Genomic DNA, 25,470 nt, shown 5'->3' with positions numbered 1-25,470 from the left:
CTCCTCTTGGGAGCTCCTGCAAACCTCTTAACAGAATCCCTTAAGAGATCCTTCCAGTCTGATTGGCTGAAAGAGGCATGTGATCTTTTGAAACCATTTCCTGTTCCCTCTGAGCTTGTGCACCTTGGACTGCTGATCTCTGGTTGCAACAAGAGTAAGAGAGTCTGACCAGCTGGCTGCTTCTTGCTGGTGGGCAACAAGAACCAAAATTGAGAGAGGCTGGCCTGCAGGGGTGGGAGTGGAGAATTTCAAGAAGGAAGGTAAGAGTGTGCAGATTGGGCTGGGGGTGGATGTTTAAATAATAAAATAATAATAATAAACTTTATTTTTATCCCACCCTTCTCCCCAAAGGTACCCAGGGCGGTTTAAAGGGACAGATCTATGGGTTTGTCTTGCACTTTCTGCACCACACTGCTTGGGGAGAGGGGCAGTGGTGAAGGGTATGATCTAGAGTTTTGGCCCCTTTTTTTATGCAAGGCAGATTCGGACACACAGGAAGGAAGAGAGAACAGCAGAAGCTCTCAAAATTCTTTGAGACTGTCATTCAAGCCTGTCAGCCTCCTCCTCCTTTGCCTCTAACCCCACCACCTAGGGCTGGGATATGACTGGCAGTTGCTTGGGGGGGGGGGGGTCAGAAGGCTGGGATGGTGGCACTTTCCCTACTGTTCTGAGCTAGTGTAGCAGACCAGGCAAGGGAAGGATGAGAAAAGAATTCTGGTTTCACTGCAGGATTTAGGTTCAAATGATATATACAATAACCAGTTTTTGTTCTCCCCCCTGCCCAAACCAGTGGAGAAATCCACATGCATTTGTGGGTTTGAGTGACTTGAATTGGACTGATCTAGAGTTCAGCATCTCGCCCATTTTTCCTTGAATTTGCTTTAATCAATCCAGAGCACTCCAGGGTTTGCTCTTTGAACATTTTTTGGACATCTCTCCAGAAGCTTCCCTGCAGCCTAGACTGTTCTGGGACATCCTTTGCAAGCAGCCTTTGTCCTATGTTTGGAAATAAAGTTTATTCCCATAGATGTGCTGTAGAATCTGGCTTCTCTTCCTACCTAGAATGGTTCCCCCCCCCTTTCCAGAATCGGCATGGGCAGCATCCCAGCTCCATCTTGGCCCAGAAAGCTCAGGCATCTTCCATTACCCTCCTTCTGCTTTGCCTGCCCACGTTTCTTCCCCCTATTGTTTCACTCCCTTTCAGGTACAGTTTAAACAGACTAGTTCCATTTTGACCCTTGGACTGCCTGGCGCACGTTCACAGGAGATTCAGGTGATTGGCATGTCTCTTCAGCCTGTGCATGCTACTGTGGCTGTGATTTTTAATAAGAACACCTCTGTTTCAGGGCTCTCTGGGGAGGGGATTCATTCCCAGGTGGCCGTCCTCTGCCTGTTTCAGCCTGGGATGGTGGACAGAGATAGAACTACCCCATGCAGCTGCTGGTGTGGTATAAGGAAAGCAGGAAGTGGTGCATGTGCACTGACCACTAGGAAGTACTTCCCTTGCAATGGCTTCCCTCATCTGGGAGTTTTTCTCTGATGCAGGATTTGTCATGGAAAGTACTGAGAGTAGTCAGGCTGACTGAGGGGAGTAGGATATAGTGGTTAGTGCTCAAGCACCACTTCCTGTTCTCTGCTTTCCTCCCCCCCCCCCACCAGCAGCTGAATGGGGAAGGAAACCGATATTTCCTATCTGCCACCTCCATCTCAGCTCAAGAGACCTGGCATCCAAGGGCTGTCTGGGACCTGCTCTCAGAAAGTAGAGAACCCCAGTTATCATTTATTTTTAAAAATGTTATCATTTTAAAATGCAAACACAGTAGTGTCTAAAAGTGATCAGACATGACAAGCCACTGCATTACCCATGACTGTGGACTAGGCAGGAAGCGTTTAATGGTTATTAAAATATAACTTTTAAAATTACTAAAATGGGGGGAGGGGAGACAGACTCAGTACAAGCTGGCTGATGGAAAACGACTGTACTCAAGTACAGTATCTAAGAGATCTATAAGAGATATTGCTGGGATGCTACTCAAGAGCAAAGCACCCAAGAACAGAAGAAGAGCCCCCCTGGATCAGGCCAAAGGGCCCATCTGGTCCAGCTTCCTGTATCTCACAGTGGTCCACCAAGTGTCCCAGGGAGCACACAAGACAACAGGCACAACCTGCATCCTGGTGCCCTGCCCTGCATACAAGCCCCACAAACCCCCAAGGAAAGCAGTGACTTTTGCAGACTGGCTTGAAGTTGAAACAAGAGCAATGTAAGCAAAGTTCCTGTGTTTCTATCTTAGAAATAATTGGGTGTGCCTTCTGCAAATGTACACTAGTCTGGATATCAGGATGACCTGGATGAAAAACACACCAGCATCCCTGTGGTTGATCTTAAGTAACCTGTCACAGAATTACCAGATTGGCAGAGGGGAGCCCACCAGGCCACTCCATCCCACCCCTTTAGCCAGACAGACAGTTTGGCTGCTCCATCAGTAGGCCTATGCCAATTGTCAAGGGGACATCACTACTCCAGTTATGAGGAAGGACTTGGATTCCCAAGAATTCAAAGAATGCACAAGACCACATGGCTGGTTGGTAATGCCATTTCAGAGGAAGGACAAAGGCTGCTCCAGGAACATGTCCCAGCAGCTCCTTCTCTTTCTGGGCCAGCATGGAGTTTCTTGGAGGTACAGGTGCACACAAATAAGGACTAATAGGCAAAAGGGGACATCACAAGTGTGTTTCCTCTTGGGAGGACTGACTGCTGGCAGAAGAAAAGAGCCTGTCAAGATTCCCCACCTCTTTGTCACACACCTCACTGCACCTGCCGGAAGCACACAGCTTCTCCTCACTTGCTGGTCCATCTCTTTTGGGATTGCAGGCGTGCCCTGGGTTGACCTGATCACAGGGAATCTCTCTTTCTTCTTTCAGAACCCCATCACTTTGGCAGTGGTCTTTGCATTTCAGCTGCACAGAGTGGACTGTGCTAGATCAACACTGAAGACCATTTTGAAGCAGTCATAATGGACAATTCTGAGAACATGACCTCTGTAGGTAAGAAGGTCACTTCACCCTGAATTGATAGATGCTCAGTGTCAGAATCTTTCCTCCATTGGATGCTGCCACAGGGGACAGGTGGCTAAGTGCATGACCTGGGAATGACTGCTGCCTCCCCTGATGGCCACATATCCTCCCCTTCCAGCCCAAGAATGCCTAAGAAATGTGGAATTGCTTTTTTGCTTTCATTCCCCTTCCTGCCCTTGTAACATGATCCCCACAGCAAAGGTTTGTTTGTTTCACTTTTATGGCCTCACCTCCTTTTCCTTCTGAACCTTTCACCTCTGCCATTGGCCACTGCACAGGGTCCCAGCTCATGAAGTAGGTGGGCTCATCTCATGGGCACATCCAAATATGTATCTGAAAACACACCCAGTAACAGTCTGTACTGGTACGTGGAGGAGATAGTGATGGACTAAGTGTGTGGTAACTAACAAACTGAATCAAGACAGAGCAGGGGTTCTTTCATTCCAGAGTTGAGACATTTTGGGAACAGGGAGTCGTCCTTTCATGGATGGGACTGCCCTTCCTCTGAAGAATAACTTGCAATATTAATGAAGCCACATGTAGTCAAAGGTTGTGTGGGTACTCTGGGCTCCAGCCAGTGGAAAGCCAGCATAAGAACATAAGAACAGCCCCACTGGATCAGGCCATAGGCCCATCTAGCCCAGCTTCCTGTATCTCACAGCGGCCCACCAAATGCCCCAGGGAGCACACCAGATAACAAGAGACCTCATCCTGGTGCCCTCCCTTGCATCTGGCATTCTGACATAACCCATTTCTAAAATCAGGAGGTTGCGCATACACATCATGGCTTGTACCCCGTAATGGATTTTTCCTCCAGAAACTTGTCCAATCCCCTTTTAAAGGCGTCTAGGCTAGACACCAGCACCACATCCTGTGGCAAGGAGTTCCACAGACCGACCACACGCTGAGTAAAGAAATATTTTCTTTTGTTTGTCCTAACCCGCCCAACACTCAATTTTAGTGGATGTCCCCTGGTTCTGGTATTATGTGAGAGTGTAAAGAGCATCTCCCTATCCACTCTGTCCATCCCCTGCATAATTTTGTATGTCTCAATCATGTCCCCCCTCAGGCGTCTCTTTTCTAGGCTGAAGAGGCCCAAACGCCGTAGCCTTTCCTCATAAGGAAGGTGCCCCAGCCCAGTAATCATCTTAGTCGCTCTCTTTTGCACCTTTTCCATTTCCACTATGTCTTTTTTGAGCTGCGGCGACCAGAACTGGACACAATACTCCAGGTGTGGTCTTACCATAGATTTGTACAACGGCATTATAATATTAGCCGTTTTGTTCTCAATACCCTTCCTATTGATCCCAAGCATAGAATTGGCCTTCTTCACTGCCGCCGCACATTGGGTTGACACTTTCAGCGACCTGTCCACCACCACCCCAAGATCTCTCTCCTGATCTGTCACAGACAGCTCAGAACCCATCAGCCTATATCTAAAGTTTTGATTTTTTGCCCCAATGTGCATGACTTTACACTTACTGACATTGAAGCGCATCTGCCATTTTGCTGCCCATTCTGCCAGTCTGGAGAGATCCTTCTGGAGCTCCTCACAATCACTTCTGGTCTTCACCACTCGGAAAAATTTGGTGTCATCCGCAAACTTTGCAACCTCACTGCTCAACCCTGTCTCCAGGTCATTTATGAAGAGGTTGAAAAGCACCGGTCCCAGGAGAGATCCTTGGGGCACACTGCTTTTCACCTCTCTCCATTGTGAAAATTGCCCATTGACACCCACTCTCTGCTTCCTGGCCTCCAACCAGTTCTCAATCCATGAGAGGACCTGTCCTCTAATTCCCTGACTGTGGAGTTTTTTTCAATAGCCTTTGGTGAGGGACCGTGTCACCCCCTTGATGGACCTCCTCCAGTGCAGTCTGTGGGGCAATGCCCCGGGTGTGGGTGTGGTGATTTACTGTTGTCCCAACACCACTGGATTTTTTTTGGCTATAACATTTGAAGGAATGCAGATACTTCAGTGCGGTTTGTTTCATTGCTTTCTTCATGAAATTACACATCAAGTGATATATAACATTGGTATATAAACTTGGTGATATATATATTTATATAAAATATAAACTTGGTATTTTCAAAAATACCAAGATTTTAAATATTTTGGCCAGTAGTTGTGTCACCCCCTCTGCATGTCACCTGGTGCGGCCCACACTCCCCTAGCAACACCACTGGCTACAGTTTTTCTCAGAAAACATTGTTTTCTGACTTCCTCAGCTAGCTGCAATTTCTTCCTTTGACCTTCCATTGAATTTCTCTTCAATATTACAGAAGCATCAGTTTCGAACCAGACTGGAAGAAAGAGGCAGCAGATTTCAAAGGAAAGCATCCACACAGAAGAGAAACTCTATAAATGCTCTGAGTGTGGAAAGAGCTTCAGTTGCTGCAGCAGCCTTATAACCCATCAGAGAACCCACACAGGGGAGAAACCCTATACATGCCTAGAGTGTGGAAAGAGCTTCAGTTCCAGCAAAAGCCTTACAATCCATCTGAGAATCCACTCAGGGGAGAAACCCTATACATGCCTAGAGTGTGGAAAGAGCTTCAGTCAGAGTGGTGATCTTAGGAGACATCAGAGAATCCACACCCAGGAGAAACCTTATACATGCCTGGAGTGTGGAAAGAGCTTCAGACAGAATGGTCAACTTAAGATCCATCAGCGAACCCACTCAGGGGAGAAACCCTATATGTGCCTGGAGTGTGGAAAGAGCTTCAGCCTCAACAGCAGCCTTATAACCCATCAGAGAACCCACTCAGGGGAGAAACCCTATGCATGCCATGAGTGTGGAAAGAGCTTCAGTCAGAGTTGTGATCTTGGGAGACATCAAAGTATTCACACAGGTAAAAAACCCTATACATGCCAGGAGTGTGGAAAGAGTTTCTCTGACATTAGTGGACTTATTTATCATAGAAGAACTCACGCAGGTGAGAAGCCATATACATGTGAAGATTGTGGAAAGAGCTTCAGTTGCAGCTTCAGCCTTACAACCCATCAGAGAACCCACACAGGGGAGAAACCCTATACATGCCAGGAGTGTGGAAAGAGCTTCAGGCAGAGTAGTGCACTTATATCCCATCAGAGAACCCACTCAGGGGAGAAACCCTATTCATGCCAGGACTGTGGAAAGAGCTTCAGTGACAGTGGCAGCCTTAGAAAGCATCAGAGAACCCACACAGGGGAGAAACCCTATACATGTCAAGAATGCGGAAAGAACTTCAGTCGGGGTGGTGTTCTCAAAATCCATCAGAGAACTCACACAGGGGAGAAACCCTATAAGTGCCTGGAGTGTGGAAGGAGCTTCAGCCAGGCTGGTGGTCTTAAGAACCATCAGAAAATACATTCAGGTGAGAAACTGTACACATGCCATGAGTGCGGAAAGAGCTTTAGTTGCAGAAGCAACCTTACAACCCATCAAAGAGTTCACACAGGGGAGAAACCTTATACCTGTCAGGAGTGTGGAAAGAGCTTCAGTTGTAGCAGCAGCCTTACTGTCCATCAGAGAACCCACTCAGGGGAGAAACCCTACACATGCCAGGAGTGTGGAAAGAGCTTCAGTTGCAATAGGAGCATTACACTGCATCAGAGAACCCACACAGGGGAGAAACCTTATACATGTCTGGAGTGTGGAAAGAGCTTCAGCCAGAGTGGTGTACTTATGAGACATCAAAGAACTCACACAGGGGAGAAACCCTATACATGCCATGAGTGTGGAAAGAGCTTTCATCTTGGGAGTCAACTTACAGCCCATCATAAAACTCACACAGTGGGGTAACATGGGGAGAAACACTATACATGTCAGTTGGGCTAAAGACATTAGAATGCAGAAATCCTGTATGTGCCAGGAGTGTGCAAATAGCTTTAGTCAGAGTGGTAGTTCAGAACTCATAAGAGAACTTGCACAGTTATGAAACCTCATACAAGCCATGATCGTGGCAAGAGCTGAAGTCGGAATGAAAAGCTGAAGATTCATCAGAGAACCCACCTACCAGAGAAAATGTGTATATAGTAGGAGTGTGCAAAGATATTTTCTTCTCACTCAAATCTGACTGTACAGGTAAGAGAACACAGTTCAGATTAACGTATAAATGTTGTTTCTTCACACCGAAGAAGTTGTGTTTCCTCATCTTTGTCCAGTGTAAGTATGAAGTAGAAAATTCTCCTTTGGAAAGAATGTTTATCAGTGGATTCCCTATTATGATTTCTTAGACACCATGGACTCTTAGGACACAATCCTAATCAAGTCTACTCAGAAGTAAGTTGCATTTTGTTCAATGGGGCTTACTCTCAGGAAAGTGTGGTTAGGATTACAGCCTTAGTTTGCCTCACTGGGAGGGCTGCAGCCTGTCAAAGGGATTCTTTCTGGATGCCTGACCACTGGCTTGGTCAGGGGGCTTTTCTATGGTTGACCAGGTTTCCAGTCTCAGGAGGAAGTCTTCTGCTCTCTGCTTATTCCTCTGAGGTTAAAGTCTGAAGATCCTGAACATTTCTGTCCAGTTGTGTTCCAGCATTGATCATGATGATAGATCCTACTTTATTTTTCAACCATCTCCAAATGACTCCTTGCCCACCACTTTGCTTGGTCTTCACAACCAGAATAACAGTAAATAGTTGTTCTTTTAAACACTTAAGCAAGTAAGAGTCATTTGACCCTTTCCCAAAATGTTGTTAGGACCCTGTCCCATGCAGGCCAGATCACACCAGTCCTGTCAGCATTTTCCAGGAGGCAATTTTCTGGCTTCTTCAGGAAAGGCACAGAGACAGAGGATGAGGGTTTGGAACAAGTACAGCCAGTGGGTTCTTAGTTATCGAAAAATATATAGCCTGCCCTGCCCTGTCCCGAACTCAGTTCGGGAGTTGTACAAATTAGCCAACAACACAAAAGTGATTCAGTGTAAAAATATAATAGCCAACAGAGCAGCAGAAAATATGGGTTACAAGTCCATAGTAGGTATATGTGTAAGCTCTTGGTTTTAGAGGCAGGCTGCCTCGGATTGCCAGATGCAGGGGAAGGCACTGGGACGCAGGTTGTGTCTGTTGTCTTGTGTGCTCCCTGGGGCATTTGGTGGGCCACTGTGAGATACAGGAAGTTGGACTAAATGGGCCTTTGGCCTGATCCAGCAGGGCTTGTGAGCCTTAGAAAGAAACTGTGAGCCACCCCTGACCCAGTGCCAGGCTCTGTAGTGCCCTAGTCCCTGAAGACCAGACAGGGCTGGTCTGCGTTATCTTGCCAAAGCAACAACTAATTGCCAACTAATAGGAGGGGTCAAGGGGGTGTTTGAGTGTGGCAGGGTTGGAATTTTACAGGACCCTTTGTCTTTGCTTGTCTATGTTTGAAATGAGTATAAAAGCTGACTGCGTCTGGCTACACTTGCGCATGATCTGAGGCCACTGGCCTCCTTGCTGCCTTGCTTTGGTTCCAGCAATAAACAAGCTGTTTTCTGCTATACCTGCCCTCCGAGTGTTAAATGGGGATGTAGCACTTTGGGTCATGAACTTCACACTGCCTTTAGGCAAGTCAAAGGCAACACAGTCATACAGAAAACCAAACACGCTCCCAGGTCTCTCTGAAATCTTTCCAATATAGAAAGTAGACGTGAGGCGAAAGGGTGTGCATGGAAGAGATGTAGCCCGATAGAGTGTTGTTTAAAAAAGTGGGTTCTGGTGCTCAAAAGTTTGGAAACCACTGTATTATTATTAAATGGAAAACTCTATTAGATATGATTTATTTACATATAATGTATTCATTCCAAGAAAGCGATGTGCTGCTCTTTACACTCTCGCATAACACCAGAACCAGGGGACATCCACTAAAATTGAGTGTTGGGAGAGTTAGAACAGACAAAAGAAAATATTTCTTTACTCAGTGTGTGGTTGGTCTGTGGAACTCCTTGCCACAGGATGGGGTGATGGCATCTGGCCTGGACGCCTTTAAAGGGGGATTGTACAAATTTCTGGAGGAAAAATCCATTACGGGTTACAAGCCATGATGTGTATGCGCAACCTCCTGATTTTAGAAATGGGTTATGTCAGAAATGGGTTATGTCAGTTTTCCAGACTCACAAAGAGAGTCTGGTCCAACAAGAAGCTGACGGAACATACCAAGATCCAGGTCTACAGAGCTTGCGTCCTGAGTACACTTCTGTACTGCAGCGAGTCATGGACTCTTCGCTCACAACAGGAGAGGAAATTGAACGCATTCCACATGCGCTGCCTCAGACGCATCCTCGGCATCACCTGGCAGGATAAAGTTCCAAACAACACAGTCCTGGAACGAGCTGGAATCCCTAGCATGTATGCACTGCTGAAACAGAGACGCCTGCGATGGCTTGGTCATGTTGTGAGAATGGATGATGGCCGGATCCCAAAGGATCTCCTCTATGGAGAACTCGAGCAAGGAAAGCGCCCTACAGGTATACCACAGCTGCGATACAAGGACATCTGCAAGAGGGATCTGAAGGCCTTAGGAGTGGACCTCAACAAGTGGGAAACCCTGGCCTCTGAGCGGCCTGCTTGGAGGCAGGCTGTGCAGCATGGCCTTTCCCAGTTTGAAGAGACACTTTGCCAACAGTCTGAGGCAAAGAGGCAAAGAAGGAAGGCCCATAGTCAGGGAGACAGACCAGGGACACACTACACTTGCTCCCAGTGTGGAAGGGATTGTCACTCCCGGATTGGCCTTTTCAGCCACACTAGACGCTGTGCCAGAACCACCATCCAGAGCGCGATACCATAGTCTTCCGAGACTGAAGGTTGCCAACAATGAATGATATGTCAGAGTGCCAGATGCAAGGGAGAGCACCAGGATGAGGTCTCTTGTTATCTGCTGTGCTCCCTGGGGCATTTGGTGGGCCGCTGTAAGAACATAAGAACAGCCCCACTGGATCAGGCCATAGGCCCATCTAGTCCAGCTTCCTGTATCTCACAGCGGCCCACCAAATGCCCCAGAGAGCACACCAGATAACAAGAGACCTCATCCTGGTGCCCTCCCTTGCATCTGGCATTCTGACATAACCCATTTCTAAAATTAGGAGGTTGCGCATACACATCATGGCTTGTACCCCATAATGGATTTTTCCTCCAGAAACTTGTCCAATCCCCTTTTAAAGGCGTCTAGGCTAGACACCAGCACCACATCCTGTGGCAAGGAGTTCCACAGACCGACCACACGCTGAGTAAAGAAATATTTTCTTTTGTCTGTCCTAACCAGCCCAACACTCAATTTTAGTGGATGTCCCCTGGTTCTGGTATTATGTGAGAGTGTAAAGAGCATCTCCCTATCCACTCTGTCCATCCCCTGCATAACTTTGTGTGTCTCAATCATGTCCCCCCTCAGGCGTCTCTTTTCTAGGCTGAAGAGGCCCAAACGCCGTAGCCTTTCCTCATAAGGAAGGTGCCCCAGCCCCGTAATCAACTTAGTCGCTCTCTTTTGCACCTTTTCCATTTCCACTATGTCTTTTTTGAGCTGCGGCGACCAGAACTGGACACAATACTCCAGGTGTGGCCTTACCATAGATTTGTACAACGGCATTATAATACTAGCCGTTTTTTTCTCAATAACCTTCCTAATGATCCCAAGCATAGAATTGGCCTTCTTCACTGCTGCCACACATTGGGTCGACACTTTCAGCGACCTGTCCACCACCACCCCAAGATCTCTCTCCTGATCTGTCATAGACAGCTCAGAACCCATCAGCCTATATCTAAAGTTTTGATTTTTTGCCCCAATGTGCATGACTTTACACTTACTGACATTGAAGCGCATCTGCCACTTTGCTGCCCATTCTGCCAGTCTGGAGAGATCCTTCTGGAGCTCCTCACAATCACTTCTGGTCTTCACCACTTGGAAAAGTTTGGTGTCGTCCACAAACTTAGCCACTTCACTGCTCAACCCTGTTTCCAGGTCATTTATGAAGAGGTTGAAAAGCACCGGTCCCAGGAGAGATCCTTGGGGCACACTGCTTTTCACCTCTCTCCATTGTGAAAATTGCCCATTGACACCCACTCTCTGCTTCCTGGCCTCCAACCAGTTCTCAATCCATGAGAGGACCTGTTCTCTAATTCCCTGACTGTGGAGTTTTTTCAGTAGCCTTTGGTGAGGGACCGTGTCAAACACCTTCTGAAAGTCCAGATATATAATGTCCACGGGTTGTCTCGCATCCACAGCTGTGAGATACAGGAAGCTGGACTAGATGGGCCTATGGCCTGATCCAGTGGGGCTGTTCTTATGCTCATAAAGGAGGACATTTAAGTTCTTTTCCAGGACAGGAGGCTAAAAAAGAGGACATGTTCTGGGAAGAGGGGACGTCTGATCAGCCTGTATCCAGCCCAGGATCTTCCTGGGGTTCCCAAGCTGTGCAGACCTAGGAGGGCAGAGCCCCACTTTCCCCTGCAGCCCCAAGGGAAGGTCAGAAGGGGGCTGGTGGAGGGAGCCCCCCCCCGCCTGCCTTGCCTTCCAGCATCCTCTGCAGCTGGGAGGGCTTGCGCAGGAGCCTTCTCTGCACCCGGGAAGGGGGGGGGGTCGGGGAGGGGCGCCGCTCGCCAGGCTCAGGGCTGCCAGGTGCAGAGCGGGGAGGACCCTCCTGCCCTCTGAGCCCAGATCTGCAGCTGCAGCCTCCGCGCAGGCTCAGGGAGCTCCAGTGAGGCATCCGCTGCGCGCAGGCGCAGGCAGCCCCATCGGACGTCAGAGCGCCCTGGCAGCGCTGCCCTTGTCCCAAGTCCTGCTGGCTCCTGATTGCCGGACCCGTGCGGGACGAACGTGGGGATGTGAAGATCCGTGAGCAGGAGGGGAGGCGGCTGAAGGGCAGCGGGAGGTGGGATCTGTCCGGGGACAGGCTGAGAATCCCCACCTTCAAGCCCCTCCTCGCCCACCAGGTTGCTTCCCTCCCCCCAGCCAGGTAGGTGAGGAGGAGGTGGGCATGGGTTGGGCATATCTTTCGGAAGAGTGGTGGGGTGCAGCACTGGTGATTCCTCTGGGGCCGCCCCTGACAGCAGCTAAGACCCCAGTCCTACGCATGTCTACTCAGAAGTTACTCCCATTATAGTCAATGGAGCTTACTCCCAGGTAAGCGTGGTTAGGATTGCAGCCCGAGAGTGTTTCCAAAGGGAATGGGAGGAGCATTGATCAGTGGCTTTCTTGTGGTTAGGACTGCAGCCTAACAGCTCAATCCTATGCATGTTTACTCAGAAGTAAGCCCCATTGTCCTCAATAGGCACTTACTCCTAGGAAAGCGTGCATGGGATTGCAGCCTAAGAGTGTATCCAAAGGGAAAGGCAGGGCTGAATGGGAGCAGTGCTGATCAATGGCTTTCTGGAATAAGGGCTCTTTCTGGCCCCTTGTAAGGAATCCGCTGTGTTTGGAAACTAGAGGAGAATCCTGTCCCTGGCACCAAGATCAGAGAGTCCCTTGCCAGTGTAAAACAACAACAGTGCTCTGAAAGTATGGTCTGAGCGAAGGAGAGCAGCCCTTTTTGCAGGAGAGACAGACAAAAGAGAAGCTCCTGGTATGGCAGGAATGCTTTGTTAATGATGCTCAATAGAACTACATTTCCCAGCAGGGCCCTGTTGTGGTCTTAATACTGGAGGAGGGTCTTGCTGGAGAGCTTGGAAAAAAGGAGAGAATCAGAAGGCCAGAGAAAGGGAGAAGCTACTCGTATATAGGCAGTTGAAGACCCAGCGAGGAAGGGGATGGTGGAGCGTCCTTGAGTGCACAGAGCACAGGGAGCTCTGGCCTGGGGTAGCACAGGCTGCACGGGGGAAGCTTGGCAAGGCAGCTTTGCACAGAGCTGCACCGCTGCACCTGTTGGACTGGCAGCCCAGGCACCAGGTTAAGGGCCTTTTTTTTCAGCCTGTCTGGGGATCTTGCTGGTCTCCCTCCACTTGGTGACTGTCATCCCCTTACCCTGGCTATTCACGTACCTGTTCTTCCTTTGTAGCCACATGTCAGGGTGATTGCTGGAACCCACCAGTGTTAACGCAGAGAGGCAATATCAAATCAAAATCCTGCCCTTCCGCTCCTCCAGCCAAGACCCCTCTGCATCTGATGATAGTCCACAATCGGCCTGTGGCCTACGAAGATCATTTGGCACCCAGGGCCCATAAATTATTGGCACCACCCCATGACAAAATTATTTTCAGAAATAATCATGATATGAAATGAATAATAATAATAATGGCCAGAGAAGAAGTGCAGGCAGTGAACATTTTCTTTTATTGAACTTATATATAGTAGGTTTCACGTATGTAGTGAACATTAGAGATCGTAACCCAAATCAAAACCGGGAAGGAAAGCCCATCAAGGTACTATGCGGTGGGCTTGTGGTCCATCATACATACAGAAGCAGTTTTGCTGTAATACAGAAGTAAGGCAAGACATACATACATTTATGGTTTTTGGGAAGGCTTGCAACAAGCTGTTTATTCCCAGTGGTAAGCCCAGTGTAATCCCCTTTTTGTTACATTGTACACCGTTTGTTACAGCAGCTGCAGACCTCTGCAGCCCCATGCCCGGGGCAAAGCTCCGCAATGGCACCCCCATGGGCTATCGCTGCCCCCCCCCACAGAAATCCACCCCTCACATACCAGAGGCTCAGGGAGCCTCGCGCGACCTCCACCCACACTGGGGAAACCTCTGTGAGGTTCCCCAATGCTATAAACTGTGCTACCGGGAAACCGGAAGCACAGTTTCCACCCCCATTGGGAGCCTCAGAGAGACTTCCATGGGGTCCTAGCATCTGGTGCCGGGGGCTTTTGCCCCATCTTGTCTATGGCAGGTATGCAACTGTGTTACAGGATTCTCAGTGTAATCCACTTCTTGTTACATAAGGCAGCTGTGTGTTCCTTTTCTGGTTTTTTTGGCTATAACGTTTGACGGAATAGAGATATTTCAGCATGGTTTGTTTCATTGCATTCTGCATAAAATTACGTATTGAATGATATATAACATGATGGTATTATTCAAAAATACCAACTTTTTTAAAATTGGGAGGGGCCTCTGTCACCCGCCTGCAACTTGGCACCTGGGGCTTGTGGCCCCCAACTCCCCCATTTGTACGCCACTGCAGTCAGCTGTAGCCCTTGCCATATTCCTCTATTAGTCAGTCCAATGTTCATTGCAGCATCAGCACAAGGAGAAATTAATTCAAACAAGGATGCCTAGTATGAAGTACGCATATAAGACTGAAAATCTCCCGCAGTTCTCCTGCTTTCTCTCTTTGACAGACAGTGGAGAAACGGAGTCTATGGAAAACAAACCATCACACCCTTGTGGAGGAGCAGAAATGGCTGCCGCTCATCCAGGCCAGGTAAGAGAGATGAGCAGAGACAGTTTGGGCCTCTCCTCCTTTCTCACAGGGTGCAATGAGTGTCCGATGTGTTTTCCTATTTTTTTTGCACATTTTTCTGTGTTTTGGGGTCCATTCTCCCCAGAAGCTCTTGTGTATGCCTAAAAAGCTGGTAGGGCAGCCTTTATTTGGAAACTTCATTGTTCCCAAAGATGTTCTCTTTGGGATTCAGCTTATCTACCTGTGTGGTATGGCAACCCTGCTCCCCACCCCACCCCCCAGACTCGCATGCACTTAGCAGTTGGGCTGCATCTCACTTCTACCTGCTCGGTTGCAATAACCATCCATTTGTTGAAAACTTTTCAGTATGCTTTCCAGTCAAAGTCAAGCATTTTCCATCAGCTTCCTGTACTTTTACTACCTGAACCTTTCTTTCCCCATATTGTGTCATTCCTTTTCCTTTGAATTTTTAACAGACTAGTTCCATTTTTACCCTTTGTCTGCCTAGTCCATGTTCACAGGTAATTCAGTGTGTCATCATGTCTTTTGCCCTGCAGGTGTTAGTGTGGGTTTGATTTTTAATAAGAACTTCTGGGGTTCAGTGGTCTCTTGGGAGGGGGTTTTATTCCCAGATGTCCCTCCTCTGTCCGATAGATAGATAGATACTTTATTTACGGTCATCCGACCACTAGACACAGACAACAAAACAAAATACCCAGAATTAAAACCAACACCCCTTTACATATATATAAAATCATAAAATCAGAGGTTTACACTCTCAATTTTCTTTCTTACCAACTGTGCGGCATAACAAAAGTGGGCAACCCTGAATGATATATCAGAGTATATGTCAGAAAGCAGAAAAGCAAGCTGCTCCTTCACCTGCATCCCCGTTTCAGTACTGAAAATCGGGGAGATAAATTTAGCTCTCAAATCATCGTAATATGGACATTGCAAAACAATGTGAACAATTGTCTCCACCACATTTTGAGGGCAGGGGCACAGTCTCTCTGAATAGGGACACCTTGCATAGCGCCCCAAAAGAGCTGCTGAAAAAAGTACATTACACCTAGCTTTGGTAAAAGCAATCCTAAATTTAGGAATAACAATATTATAAAAATATCTGGCAGGTGAAAGTACAAAAGCTTGATCCCCAAGAAAAACATACACAGAAAGACTGGCTCTCGCAGATCTCATTTCAAGGTCCACCAACCTCTGATGCAATATTTCTTTTGCATCTCCCGGACTCATCATCATTAAAGACTCTGGGGAGAGATCGCAGAGTTTGAAATGATCCAAGCACCTTCTTTCCCAGGTGCCTACGAAAGGATCCGAAAGGATCAAATAAGTAAAGTTATCCTGTCTCAAGAGAATCTTCAAGAAATAATGTAAGGCATTTAGCCACATCGACATCTCTATACTTGGGGTACTGGTTTCCAGCCTAACCACAGTGTTCGGCACACATCGGGGAACGTACATCAATTGACGCAAAAATTTGGTCTGGGTCACTTCCAGAGACCTGGTATTTAAATATGGGGCGATCTCAGAACCATAGAGTAATTGAACCCTAGTTTTGGCAGTATGCAGCCTTAAAGCCGCAGGGAGAAATTTGGCGCCTTTAGTTGAATAAAAACGATAAATGGCACTAGATGTTTTCTGTGCTGATTGATCACCCCCAGGTATTTAACCTGCTCAATGGGTTTCCCATTTAGGAGCCATCGAAAGGCCTTATAACATCTAGCAAAAACCAGCACCTTTGTTTTATCAGAGTTTATAGCTAATTTCTCCTGTGAACTAACCAGGGCTAGATGGTGAAGAGCCTCCTCTGTCTGGTCTCTGTAGCCTTGGATGGTGACAGCGAGCAGAACCTATCAACGTTTTTCTCCTGCTGTTGGTCAAGTAAAGGAGAAGTTGATACCAGGCAGCAGTGTATGTGTGCTAGCCTCTAGGTGCTACTTTTCTTGGTCAGTCTGACTTCTCCAGGGAATTCATTTCACAGGGGCTGCCAGGGAAGGTACTGGGAAAAGTCAGGTTGACTGAGGGGTATATAGTGGTTAGTGCTCTTGCACCCCTTCTTGCCCTCTGTTTTTTCTTCTTTCTGAATCAGCTACTGAATGGGGGAGGAAATGGTAGCTTCTATTGCCACCCTCCTCCCAGGCTAAGGAGAACAGACATATAGGGGCTGTCTTTGATTCCCCCCCCCCCAGAAAGCACAAGCGTTCTTATTTAAAATGAACAGGTGTTCTTACTTGAACCCGTCTTATAAGGGTTCTTATAAGAACACCAAGAGTTCTTATTTAAAAAGAACAGCACATTAATGTCTGAGAGCAATCAGATGTGACAACACACTGTTTTACCCATAGATGTGGACTAGGTTGGCAACAGTCAAAAGAGAACTAGTTCATATAAAATCCACAAAAAAAGAAATTAAACAAAATGGGGAAAAGAGGGCACAAAACAAAGTCCTAGCAGGGTGGTGGAAAATACCTGAGCTTGTCTGGATGGACACCAAAGGAAGTCTGACCACATTAGGTACAATAACTACTAATGCCCAAGAGATGGAGTTCTTGATGCTACTCAAGAGCAAAGCACACCCTCACCCCAAGCAAAGCAGTGACATTTGCAGACTGGCTTGGAGTTGTAAAAAGAGCAAAGCAAACAACATTCCAGAATCCTAGCTAAAAATATAGCTAAAAATATAGTCCTATAGCTAGCTGCTTTCATTCTCCCTGGAATCCTGATCCATGGACTTACCGGAGAGTAACGGGGTGTGCTGTCTGTGGATCAACACTAGATATCATAGCAGATCTGGCTGAAAAACAGACAAGCTTCCAGGTGGTTGAACTTAAGTAACTTGGCTTTGATAATATCTCAGCCAAATCCTATCCCCTATCATAGCACATGTTGCATGCTATGGTGGGGGTGGGGCATTCAGAAGGCAAAAATGATGTAAGTAAAACATATTTTTACTTATCTCTTGGTGGTCCTTCTAGCTGCCTATGGGTCTCCTTGCACCTATGTCAGTTATGTAGCTGACGTAAGTCTGAGGAATAGGGTGGGTTGGGCTGAAAAATTGAGGATAGGATCTGGGTGCAAGTCACCACTGCTGGGATCCAACCACTCTAGCCTCCAAACCACCCCTGCCCTCCCCATCCTAAACCTCCCTCCTTGTCACCCACAACCTGCCGCCTCCAACCACTTACATGCCTTTTAGCTAAATGGGTCGAGGGAATCTTCAGAAAAAGCGAGCGCAAATGCATTTCCTGTTTGTGACACAACTAAGAAGTGCTTTGCGCTCACTTTTTCTGAAGATTCCAAGCTTCAGGAGCCCTGCTGAGGCTGTGTGGAGCTCCCTGCACCTCCTGGAGCCTCCAGCAGCCCTAACTACGTGAAAGTAAGTGAAAGCACCACCCCTTAGCAACATGGTGCTGGGGATTGCATTGCTGCCCTCGCCCCTTCCCCAGCCCCTTAATGGGATGGGGGAGCCTTTACACGAACTGGTAGGTCACAGCCCACCAGTTTGAGAACCACTGCCCTAGTGGCTCCAGCATGCTTGCCCTTGCATTGGCTGTGGCACCGGCAACTCGGGTCTTGCACTGATGGAGTGCATGTTTTGTCAGCACAAAGCTCAGGTGAGATTGGGCTAACATGTGACTGGAAGAGAGCAGCACACCTGGCTACTCCACTCCTTTACTTAGGCAGTCAGGTTTGGCTGCCCAATCAGTAGGCGCATACCTATTTCTGTAGGAGACATCAGTTCTGCAGACAAGGCAAATGGTTTGAATCCACAGGATTCACAAGAAATCATAGAATGCACAAGAGCACGCGGCTGGTTGATAATGGTGTCTCCAACTAAGGACAGAGGACTCTGAAGGAATGCTACTGAGGTAGCACAGAGCTTCTGGGAAGTTACAAGGTGGGGAGTTAAAAATAGGGGGAAAACAGGGCATTCATGTTTCCCTTTGGAGGGACTGCCAGATGTCAAAGAGGCTGTCCACATTACCCACCTCTTTCTCACATGCCTCTTGTACCATCTGGAAGCGCACAGATTTACCTCTCTTGCTTCCACATTGCCTGTGTATTGCAGTCACAGCCTGGGTTGACCTGCTGATGGGGAATCTCTCCTTTTTTTTTCCAGAGCCCCATTTCATTTGCGGAGGTGGCCGTGTATTTCAGCAGTGCAGAGTGGGCTCTGCTAGATCAACACCAAAAGCGCCTATATGAAGCAGTCATAATGGACAATTATGAGAATGTGACCTTTGTCGGTAAGGAGGGTCCTTTGGCCTGTAATTGATAGAAGCTCCTGGTGGGAACTCTGATCCATTGGATGATGCCAGGGGATATAGAAGGCTAGGCCACATGACCGGGAAATGCTTGGTCCTATGCCTGATGGCCCTACATCCTCCTGTTCTGTCCCAGCACAGATCTGGGCTCTCTTCACAAGGAAAGTAGCCCCAAACTGGGGACATTGTGCCATGAACTGGCTGGAACTCTTTGAATGTATTGTCCCTTGGCTACCCTTTGGAGGAGGTGGGCATGTCTAGGAGGGCAGATCAGCTGTACTTCAAGCTGTGAGAGGAAAGGCCTTAAGGGTTCCTGCATGCATTGTGAAGTGACACTGCAAGTTCAGATGGGAGAAGAACAGGGGACAGATATCTCTGGGTACATTTGGAACACTCTCATGTATAATGTACAGAGTGCAGAGATTAAATGTCTTTCCTTGAGGGACTGGTTTAAGAGCAGGGCACAGAATGAGGGAAAGACTAGGAATATATTAACTGTAGATTATATCAGAGTGTTGCTGTGATTGGCTCTCCCCATAAAATCCTGGGAAATACAGTTTGTGGAACGCTCTGAAAAGTGCCCATTGGCAGAGAGAGGCATGCCTTGGAGGGCACTTTGTTTGGGCTCTGTGTTAGGGCTCTTCTTTGGTGTGCCAGAAGATGCCTGTGAAAGAAAGACCATAAGGATTCCTGCATGCTTTGAGAAGTGACACTGTGAGTCCAAATGGGAGAAGAGCGAGGGACATATATCTCTGCATAGCCGTGGCTTTTCCGGGGCCTAGCACAGCAATTTTCAACCTTTTTTTTTATCTCACAGCACACTGACAAGACACTAAAATTATCAAGGCACACCGTGCTGCCAGTGGGGGACTCACATTCCCCATTGGCCCTACCAATAAATGACCTACCTCCAAATTCCTGTAGCACACCCATGGACCATTCATAGCACACCAATGTGCCATGGCACAGTGGTTGAAAATGACTGCCCTGGCACTTCTCAGAAAAAGAGTTTATGATTTCCCCAGCTAGCTGGAATTTCTACTTCTGCTTTCTTATTTTGTTTCTCTCCTTTTCAGCAGCATTGGTGTGGAGCCAGATTGGGAGAAAGAAGCAGCAAATTCATTCATTACAGGAAAGAGCTCACACAGAGGAGAAGCCCTATAGGTGTCCTAAGCGTGGAAACTACTTCACTTGCAGCAACAGTCTTACAACTCATATGAGTCCTCACTCAGGGGAGGAACCTTATATATGCCGGAAGTGTGGAAAGAGCTTCAGTTCCAGAAAAGATCTTACAACCCACTGGAGAACTCACACAGGAAGAAAACACTATACATGCTGGGAGTGTGGAAAGAGCTTCAGCTGCAGCAGCAGCCTTACAATCCATCAGAGAACCCACACAGGGGAGAAACCCTATATATGCCAGGAGTGTGGAAAGAGCTTTAGTTGCAGCAGCCATCTAACATCCCATCAGAGTACCCACACAGGTGAGAAACCCTATACGTGTCAGGAGTGTGGAAAGAGTTTTAGTCGGAGTTTCGAACTTACGATCCATCGCAGAACTCACACAGGGGAGAAACCCTATATATGCCATGCTTGTGGAAAGAGCTTTAGTAGAAGTTATGACCTTACAACCCATCAGAGAACTCACACAGGAGAGAAACCCTATACATGTCAGGAGTGTGGAAAGAGCTTTAGTCGGAGTTATAACCTGACGACCCATCAGAGAACTCACACAGGGGAGAAACCCTATGTATGCAAAGAATGTGGAAAGAGCTTCATTTGTAGCAGCAATGTTCGAACTCATCAGAGAATCCATACAAGGCAGAAGCCCTACGCTTGTCAGGAGTGTGGAAAGAGCCTCAGCTGCAGGAAAAGTCTTATGATCCATCAAAGAATCCACACAGGGGAGAAACCCTATGTATGCCAGGAGTGTGGAAAGAGCTTCAGTTGCAGCAGCAGCCTTACAATCCATCAGAGAATCCACACAGGTCAGACACCCTATGTATGCCAGGAGTGTGGAAAGAGCTTCAGTGGTCACAGCAGCCTTACAGCCCATCAGAGAACTCACACCGGGGAGAAACCTTATACGTGCCAGGAGTGTGGAAAGAGCTTCAGTCGGAATGATAACCTTATGACCCATCAAAGAATCCACACAGGGCAGACACCCTATACGTGCCAGGAGTGTGGAAAGAGCTTCACCTGCAGCAGCAGCCTTACAACCCATGAGAGAACTCACAGAGGGGAGAAACCCTATACATGCCAGGCATGTGGAAAGAGCTTTAGTCGTAGTTATAACCTTACAACCCATCAGAGAACTCACACAGGGCAGAAACCCTATACATGCCAGGAGTGTGGAAAGAGCTTCAGTTGGAGCGGCAACCTTACGACCCACCTGAGGATCCACACAGGGCAGAAACCCTATACATGTCAAGAGTGTGGAAAGAGTTTTAGTCAGAGTTATGTCCTTATGATCCATCGGAGACTCCACACAGGGCAGAAACCCTATTTGTGCCAGGTGTGTGGAAAGAGCTTCAGTTGCAGCAGCCATCTAAGATCCCATGAGAGAACCCACAGAGAGGAGACACCCTATACGTGCCAGGAGTGTGGAAAGTGCTTTTCTCAGCGTCTTGACCTTACTACCCATCAGAGAACTCATGTAGAAGAGAAACCCTATATATCCCAGGTTTGTGGAAAGAGTTGTTCTGGTCAGTCAAGTTTTACTGTGCATCAAAGGCAACATACTGGAGTGTAAACTTGTATAGACTTTGGGTCCCCTTATGGGGAGAAAAGTGGGATAAAAATTTCGTAAATAAACACTGGAATGTGAAGGGTTGCATGTTGAATGTTGAGTTCCTGTCTACTCATCCAAGAATCAACATTTGAAAAATTATTACTGTTTCTCCAGTGTATGAATCTTGTATGAAGTTGTATGAAGTCCGTTTGAATCATGTTTGAAGTAGCGGATCTTTTTTTTTTTTTTATGGAATAAAGATTGTGAAAGAATGCTATGTTTTCCTAGAGGCTAAAAATGGTGGCTTGCTCTTATTTTGCCCAGCATGGAGTTCTCCTGCAAGCCAAAGGGATTCTGCTCAGAGGCCTAAGAGGACTCTTGGCTAGATGTGGAACCACACTGAACAGCAGGTCTTTTCAACTCTTAAGGTTAACCCTTTCCTAAAGTGCTATGCGCATCCCACCCAACTTGGGCCAGATTGTACCAGTCCTGCCAGCATCCTCTAGGAAGAGCAAGTGAGGAGTGGGAAGACACTGATCACAAAGCACTGAAGGGACAATGGAAGTGTCTGGTTCCAAGCCCACTCTAGTTTGGCACCAGTTCAGTTGGATAGTGGCCTCTTCAATAAAGGCACATAAATGGGAGATGAGGGTTTAGAAGAAGTGCAGTTAGCAGATACAAAGTTATTTTAAAATGTGCATCTTTCCTCTCTCCTCCACAACGAAGTCGCTGAAGTAGCTAATGACAGACATACTAGCTAACAATAATGTGTTTTGAAATTGCAGTGAGAACAAGTTTCCAGCTCTCATGGAGCATGGGCTGACGATTAAGCAAGGTGGGGAGCAGCACAACTGCTGTATGTGTTTTAAGCCTGACATTTCAAGCCATGTTTTTAAAGATGTTATACAAGGGGGTATGTCTTGTGATTGCCTTCCTAGGAAAGGTGACTTGAGATCAACCAAATCACTTGGCTTGATCAACCATAGCAGATGGGGTTTTGCAGTTGAGCACAGCCGTCAGCAATATGGACGCAAGCATAGGTGGTTTAGGGCTTGCCACACCTCTTTCCCATGGCAGGTGCACGGATGGCCCTGTCCTTGCGGCAGAGGAGAAGCTGCAGGGGTAATCATCTGCTCTCAGAACCTGGATGAGGTTCCAGCATCTCTGACTAACAGAGGCTTAGATATCCATGAGGGTGATTATCTTTCTCTGGGCTGTACCGCTGGGGCTGTAGGAAACCTTTGGTTTCTATGGAACTGAGGGCATTTATGTGAACAGCTTCAGTTTGGGGGCTTCTTGAAATGACACCAAGGACATAGCCACATTCAGAAACATACCCCCCCAAGTGTTAGCATGACAGTACAAGGCTACTCTTTTAACATAAGAGCTGCAGTGCTGCCCATCTTGGATCAGGACTGTGGTGTAAGAGGAGAGAGAGTCAGAGTTAACTCTTTAACTCCACAGCACGTCTCCATCAATAACAACATACACCCCTGCAATAGCTGTTTCCCCAGGAAGCAAGTGGATCCACAGGCCAGAAAAGACACCCCAATGCCAGTAAGTCGGGATTGGTTGGTGGCTGGAATGGGGCAAGGAGGGGGAAGAACAGGCAGAGATGGAGCGGGGAAGAAGGCGGATTGATGTAGCAATATTCTATTCCAGTGGTTCCCAAACTAGGTTGGGTTGGTTGTCACCTGATTTTTGATGGGTCACCAAAGGGTGATGGAAAGATCAGCTAATTGCCTCAAGCCCTGAGGCTATTCAAAAATCAGATACTGTAGTTGGTAATTACCCTGCAAAGAGCTCAGCTCCTGCAGTTCGCAAGCATGTTTAAATATAGGGGGATAAATGTTTCAGGGTCCTTTTTCCTAGTTATTATTACTTATAAATAAATAAATAAAAATTATTTCTTTCTAGATCTCATTTTTTAAAAGTCTGGTAAGCTAGGTGGGTCCAGATAGAGTGTCATTTTAAAAAAGTAGTTCCCAGTGCTAAAAAGTTTGGGAACCACTGTTCTATCCCTTTTCCCTGGCCTCAAACTGCCTTCTTGGGGCAGCTACATGGCAGGTGCAGGTCCAAGTAGACCCAGCAGGGTGGCCAGATCTTACCCTGGGGTAAGAGAACAAATGTTCCCTTACCTCAAAGAGGCCTTTGGAGCCCAAAAAACCCCCGTGGGATGCAAAGTACATCCTGTTGGAGCAGCTGTATCACTGCATGGGGCGTTTGATGGGATTGAGCTGCCCGAGGGGAAAACACTGTTGTTTTTTCCCCCTGATGGACCAGGGCATCCTCTGCCATGCACACTGGGAAGGCCGCAGTGACTGAATGCATCCAACATGGATGACGGATTGTTCTGTCTGATGGGAAAGAGTGTCATGTAGTATGCCGCTACGAGGCAGGGCAAACATTTACTACAAGGCCCCAATCCTACCGCAGATGCCTGGAGGGTGGTGGTGGGGCCTGAGAGAAGAGATAATGGTCAAAAAGAATGGGATTGGAGATACATCCATGATGTAATTTAAGATGATTGTTTTGGTTAGTTGTGCTCATGGATACAGTTATTGTTGGAACACTGAAGTGTGTCACTACTTCGATAAGCAAGCTTATTCTTTTCAAAGCCTAAAATCTCCCCCCTCCCCACATGCACGCATTAAGAGCTGATTGAGAGAACAAACACTGTCCTCTATTTGCCGCTATGTTGTCCCATCATAGTCACGCTATTGTTTGTTTGTGTGGCATGGAGTGGCATTTGCCATTGAGTTGCCCCTGCACCCAGTTTGGAGCATTTTTCGATCCGTCTTTATTTGCTCTCCCTGTATAGTTTGTAGTTTGGTGTGTGTTAGGTTGAATTGTTGTGGGCAGGGAAGTTGGGAGGGTGACCTGGAGAGATGAATCAGTTGAAAAGACAGTGAAAAGATGTGTTGCGTGTCTGCGTTCTTAAACTTCTGCTTTGACAATGTAAAACCACCTTGTTGCTTGGGGTAGTTTTACAGTGTACGTACTGCAGACTGAAACTCCTGAACATCATTCATTGCTTGGAGAAACTGCAGGCTGTTGAGCAGTGGCATATCTACCATATTTGACATCCAAGACATATCACTCCCTCTGCCCTGCACTTGGTGGCTTGAAGGTATGGATAAACCTGGCCTCCACATAGAGATCCCTCTCCCATTCTGATGGAGGGAGGCCTGGGCTACCGGCTGTTCAAAACAAAGGGTAGAACTGGCTCCACCTTGGAATATTCTGGGGGAGGCCAGATCTTCCAGATATTCAAAGTGATAGGTAGACCTGGGCTTACCTTTGATCCAGCACCTGCTGGCATGCTGCAACCTGCTGGCAACCAGGACGGACCATGCCCACCCTCTTGCTTTGCCTCCCCTCTAGCTATGCCCCCTTGGTACACCAGTACTATGGAGGAACCTGAGGTCTCTGCGCTGTTCTCCATGCTTAATGATCCTAACTTGGATGAGAGGAAGCTGGTTAGATGGTCACCGTTTCAGACAGAAGTGTGCTTGTAACTGATGGGGGGGGGGACACAATATATGAGGGGGGAAAGATAGAGGTTGGTCCTAACTTTCTTAGGACTGTGCCAAACCATGGGCAGGGTGACCACTCTTTTTCCAGGACATGAACTCTTTTTTTTTTTTTAGCCTCATGTCCTGGAAAAGAACTTAAATGTCCTCTTGATCCCTGTGAGCGGGATCTGCAGGCAGCACATAGCCTTCTTGAATTAATAAATTATATGTAATATAGTTTTAAATTTCATAATAAGTAGTATTTGTTGGTATCCTTCAGTCTCGGAAGACTATGGTATCACATTCTGAATGGTGGTTCTGGAACAGAGTGTCCTCTCCAGAGCGCGAAGCCTGGGTAAAGTAGATATGGAGGATAGACTATTTCCCATGCAGCAAATCCCCCCTCTCCATGTCGCTGAAATGGTCCAATGGAAAGGCAGAAGCCGATACGGTTTGTTCCAGCGACAGTCGCAGGAGTTGCCAGAACAGGACTGTGTTCAGCCATGAACTGCCTCAGGGACTCCGGCTCCGGATTTTGCCTCGAGGTTGACTCCTGAAGCCTTTTCCACAACTGGATGTA

General features: G+C 47.4%; 1 protein-coding gene across 1 annotated transcript; it reads left to right on the top strand.

The window, feature by feature from the left end:
• The first annotated feature begins 142 nt into the window (after window positions 1-142).
• LOC136639129 (zinc finger protein 721-like) lies at window positions 143-21,623 on the top strand. Its single transcript, XM_066613147.1, has 7 exons — window positions 143-260; window positions 2,923-3,045; window positions 5,356-6,848; window positions 11,741-11,976; window positions 14,304-14,382; window positions 18,500-18,626; window positions 19,721-21,623. The coding sequence occupies exons 2-7, from the start codon at window positions 3,015-3,017 to the stop codon at window positions 21,394-21,396; spliced, it is 3,642 nt and encodes a 1,213-aa protein (XP_066469244.1). The 5' UTR covers window positions 143-260; window positions 2,923-3,014; the 3' UTR covers window positions 21,397-21,623.
• The last annotated feature ends 3,847 nt before the right edge of the window (window positions 21,624-25,470 follow it).

Source organism: Tiliqua scincoides, chromosome 2 (assembly GCF_035046505.1).
Source record: "Tiliqua scincoides isolate rTilSci1 chromosome 2, rTilSci1.hap2, whole genome shotgun sequence".
NCBI lineage: Eukaryota > Metazoa > Chordata > Lepidosauria > Squamata > Scincidae > Tiliqua > Tiliqua scincoides.
The sequence above is the reverse complement of the archived record's forward strand: the minus strand, read 5'-3'. Positions and strand labels throughout refer to the sequence as shown.

Coding starts and splice junctions, on each gene's coding strand:
- LOC136639129 (XM_066613147.1), top strand. CDS start 3,015: ATGGACAATTCTGAGAACATGACCTCTGTAG. Junction 6,849..11,740: donor CCCATCATAAAACTCACACA/GTGGGGTAACAT, acceptor CGCTGCGCGCAG/GCGCAGGCAGCCCCATCGGA. Junction 18,627..19,720: donor TGAGAATGTGACCTTTGTCG/GTAAGGAGGGTC, acceptor TCTCCTTTTCAG/CAGCATTGGTGTGGAGCCAG.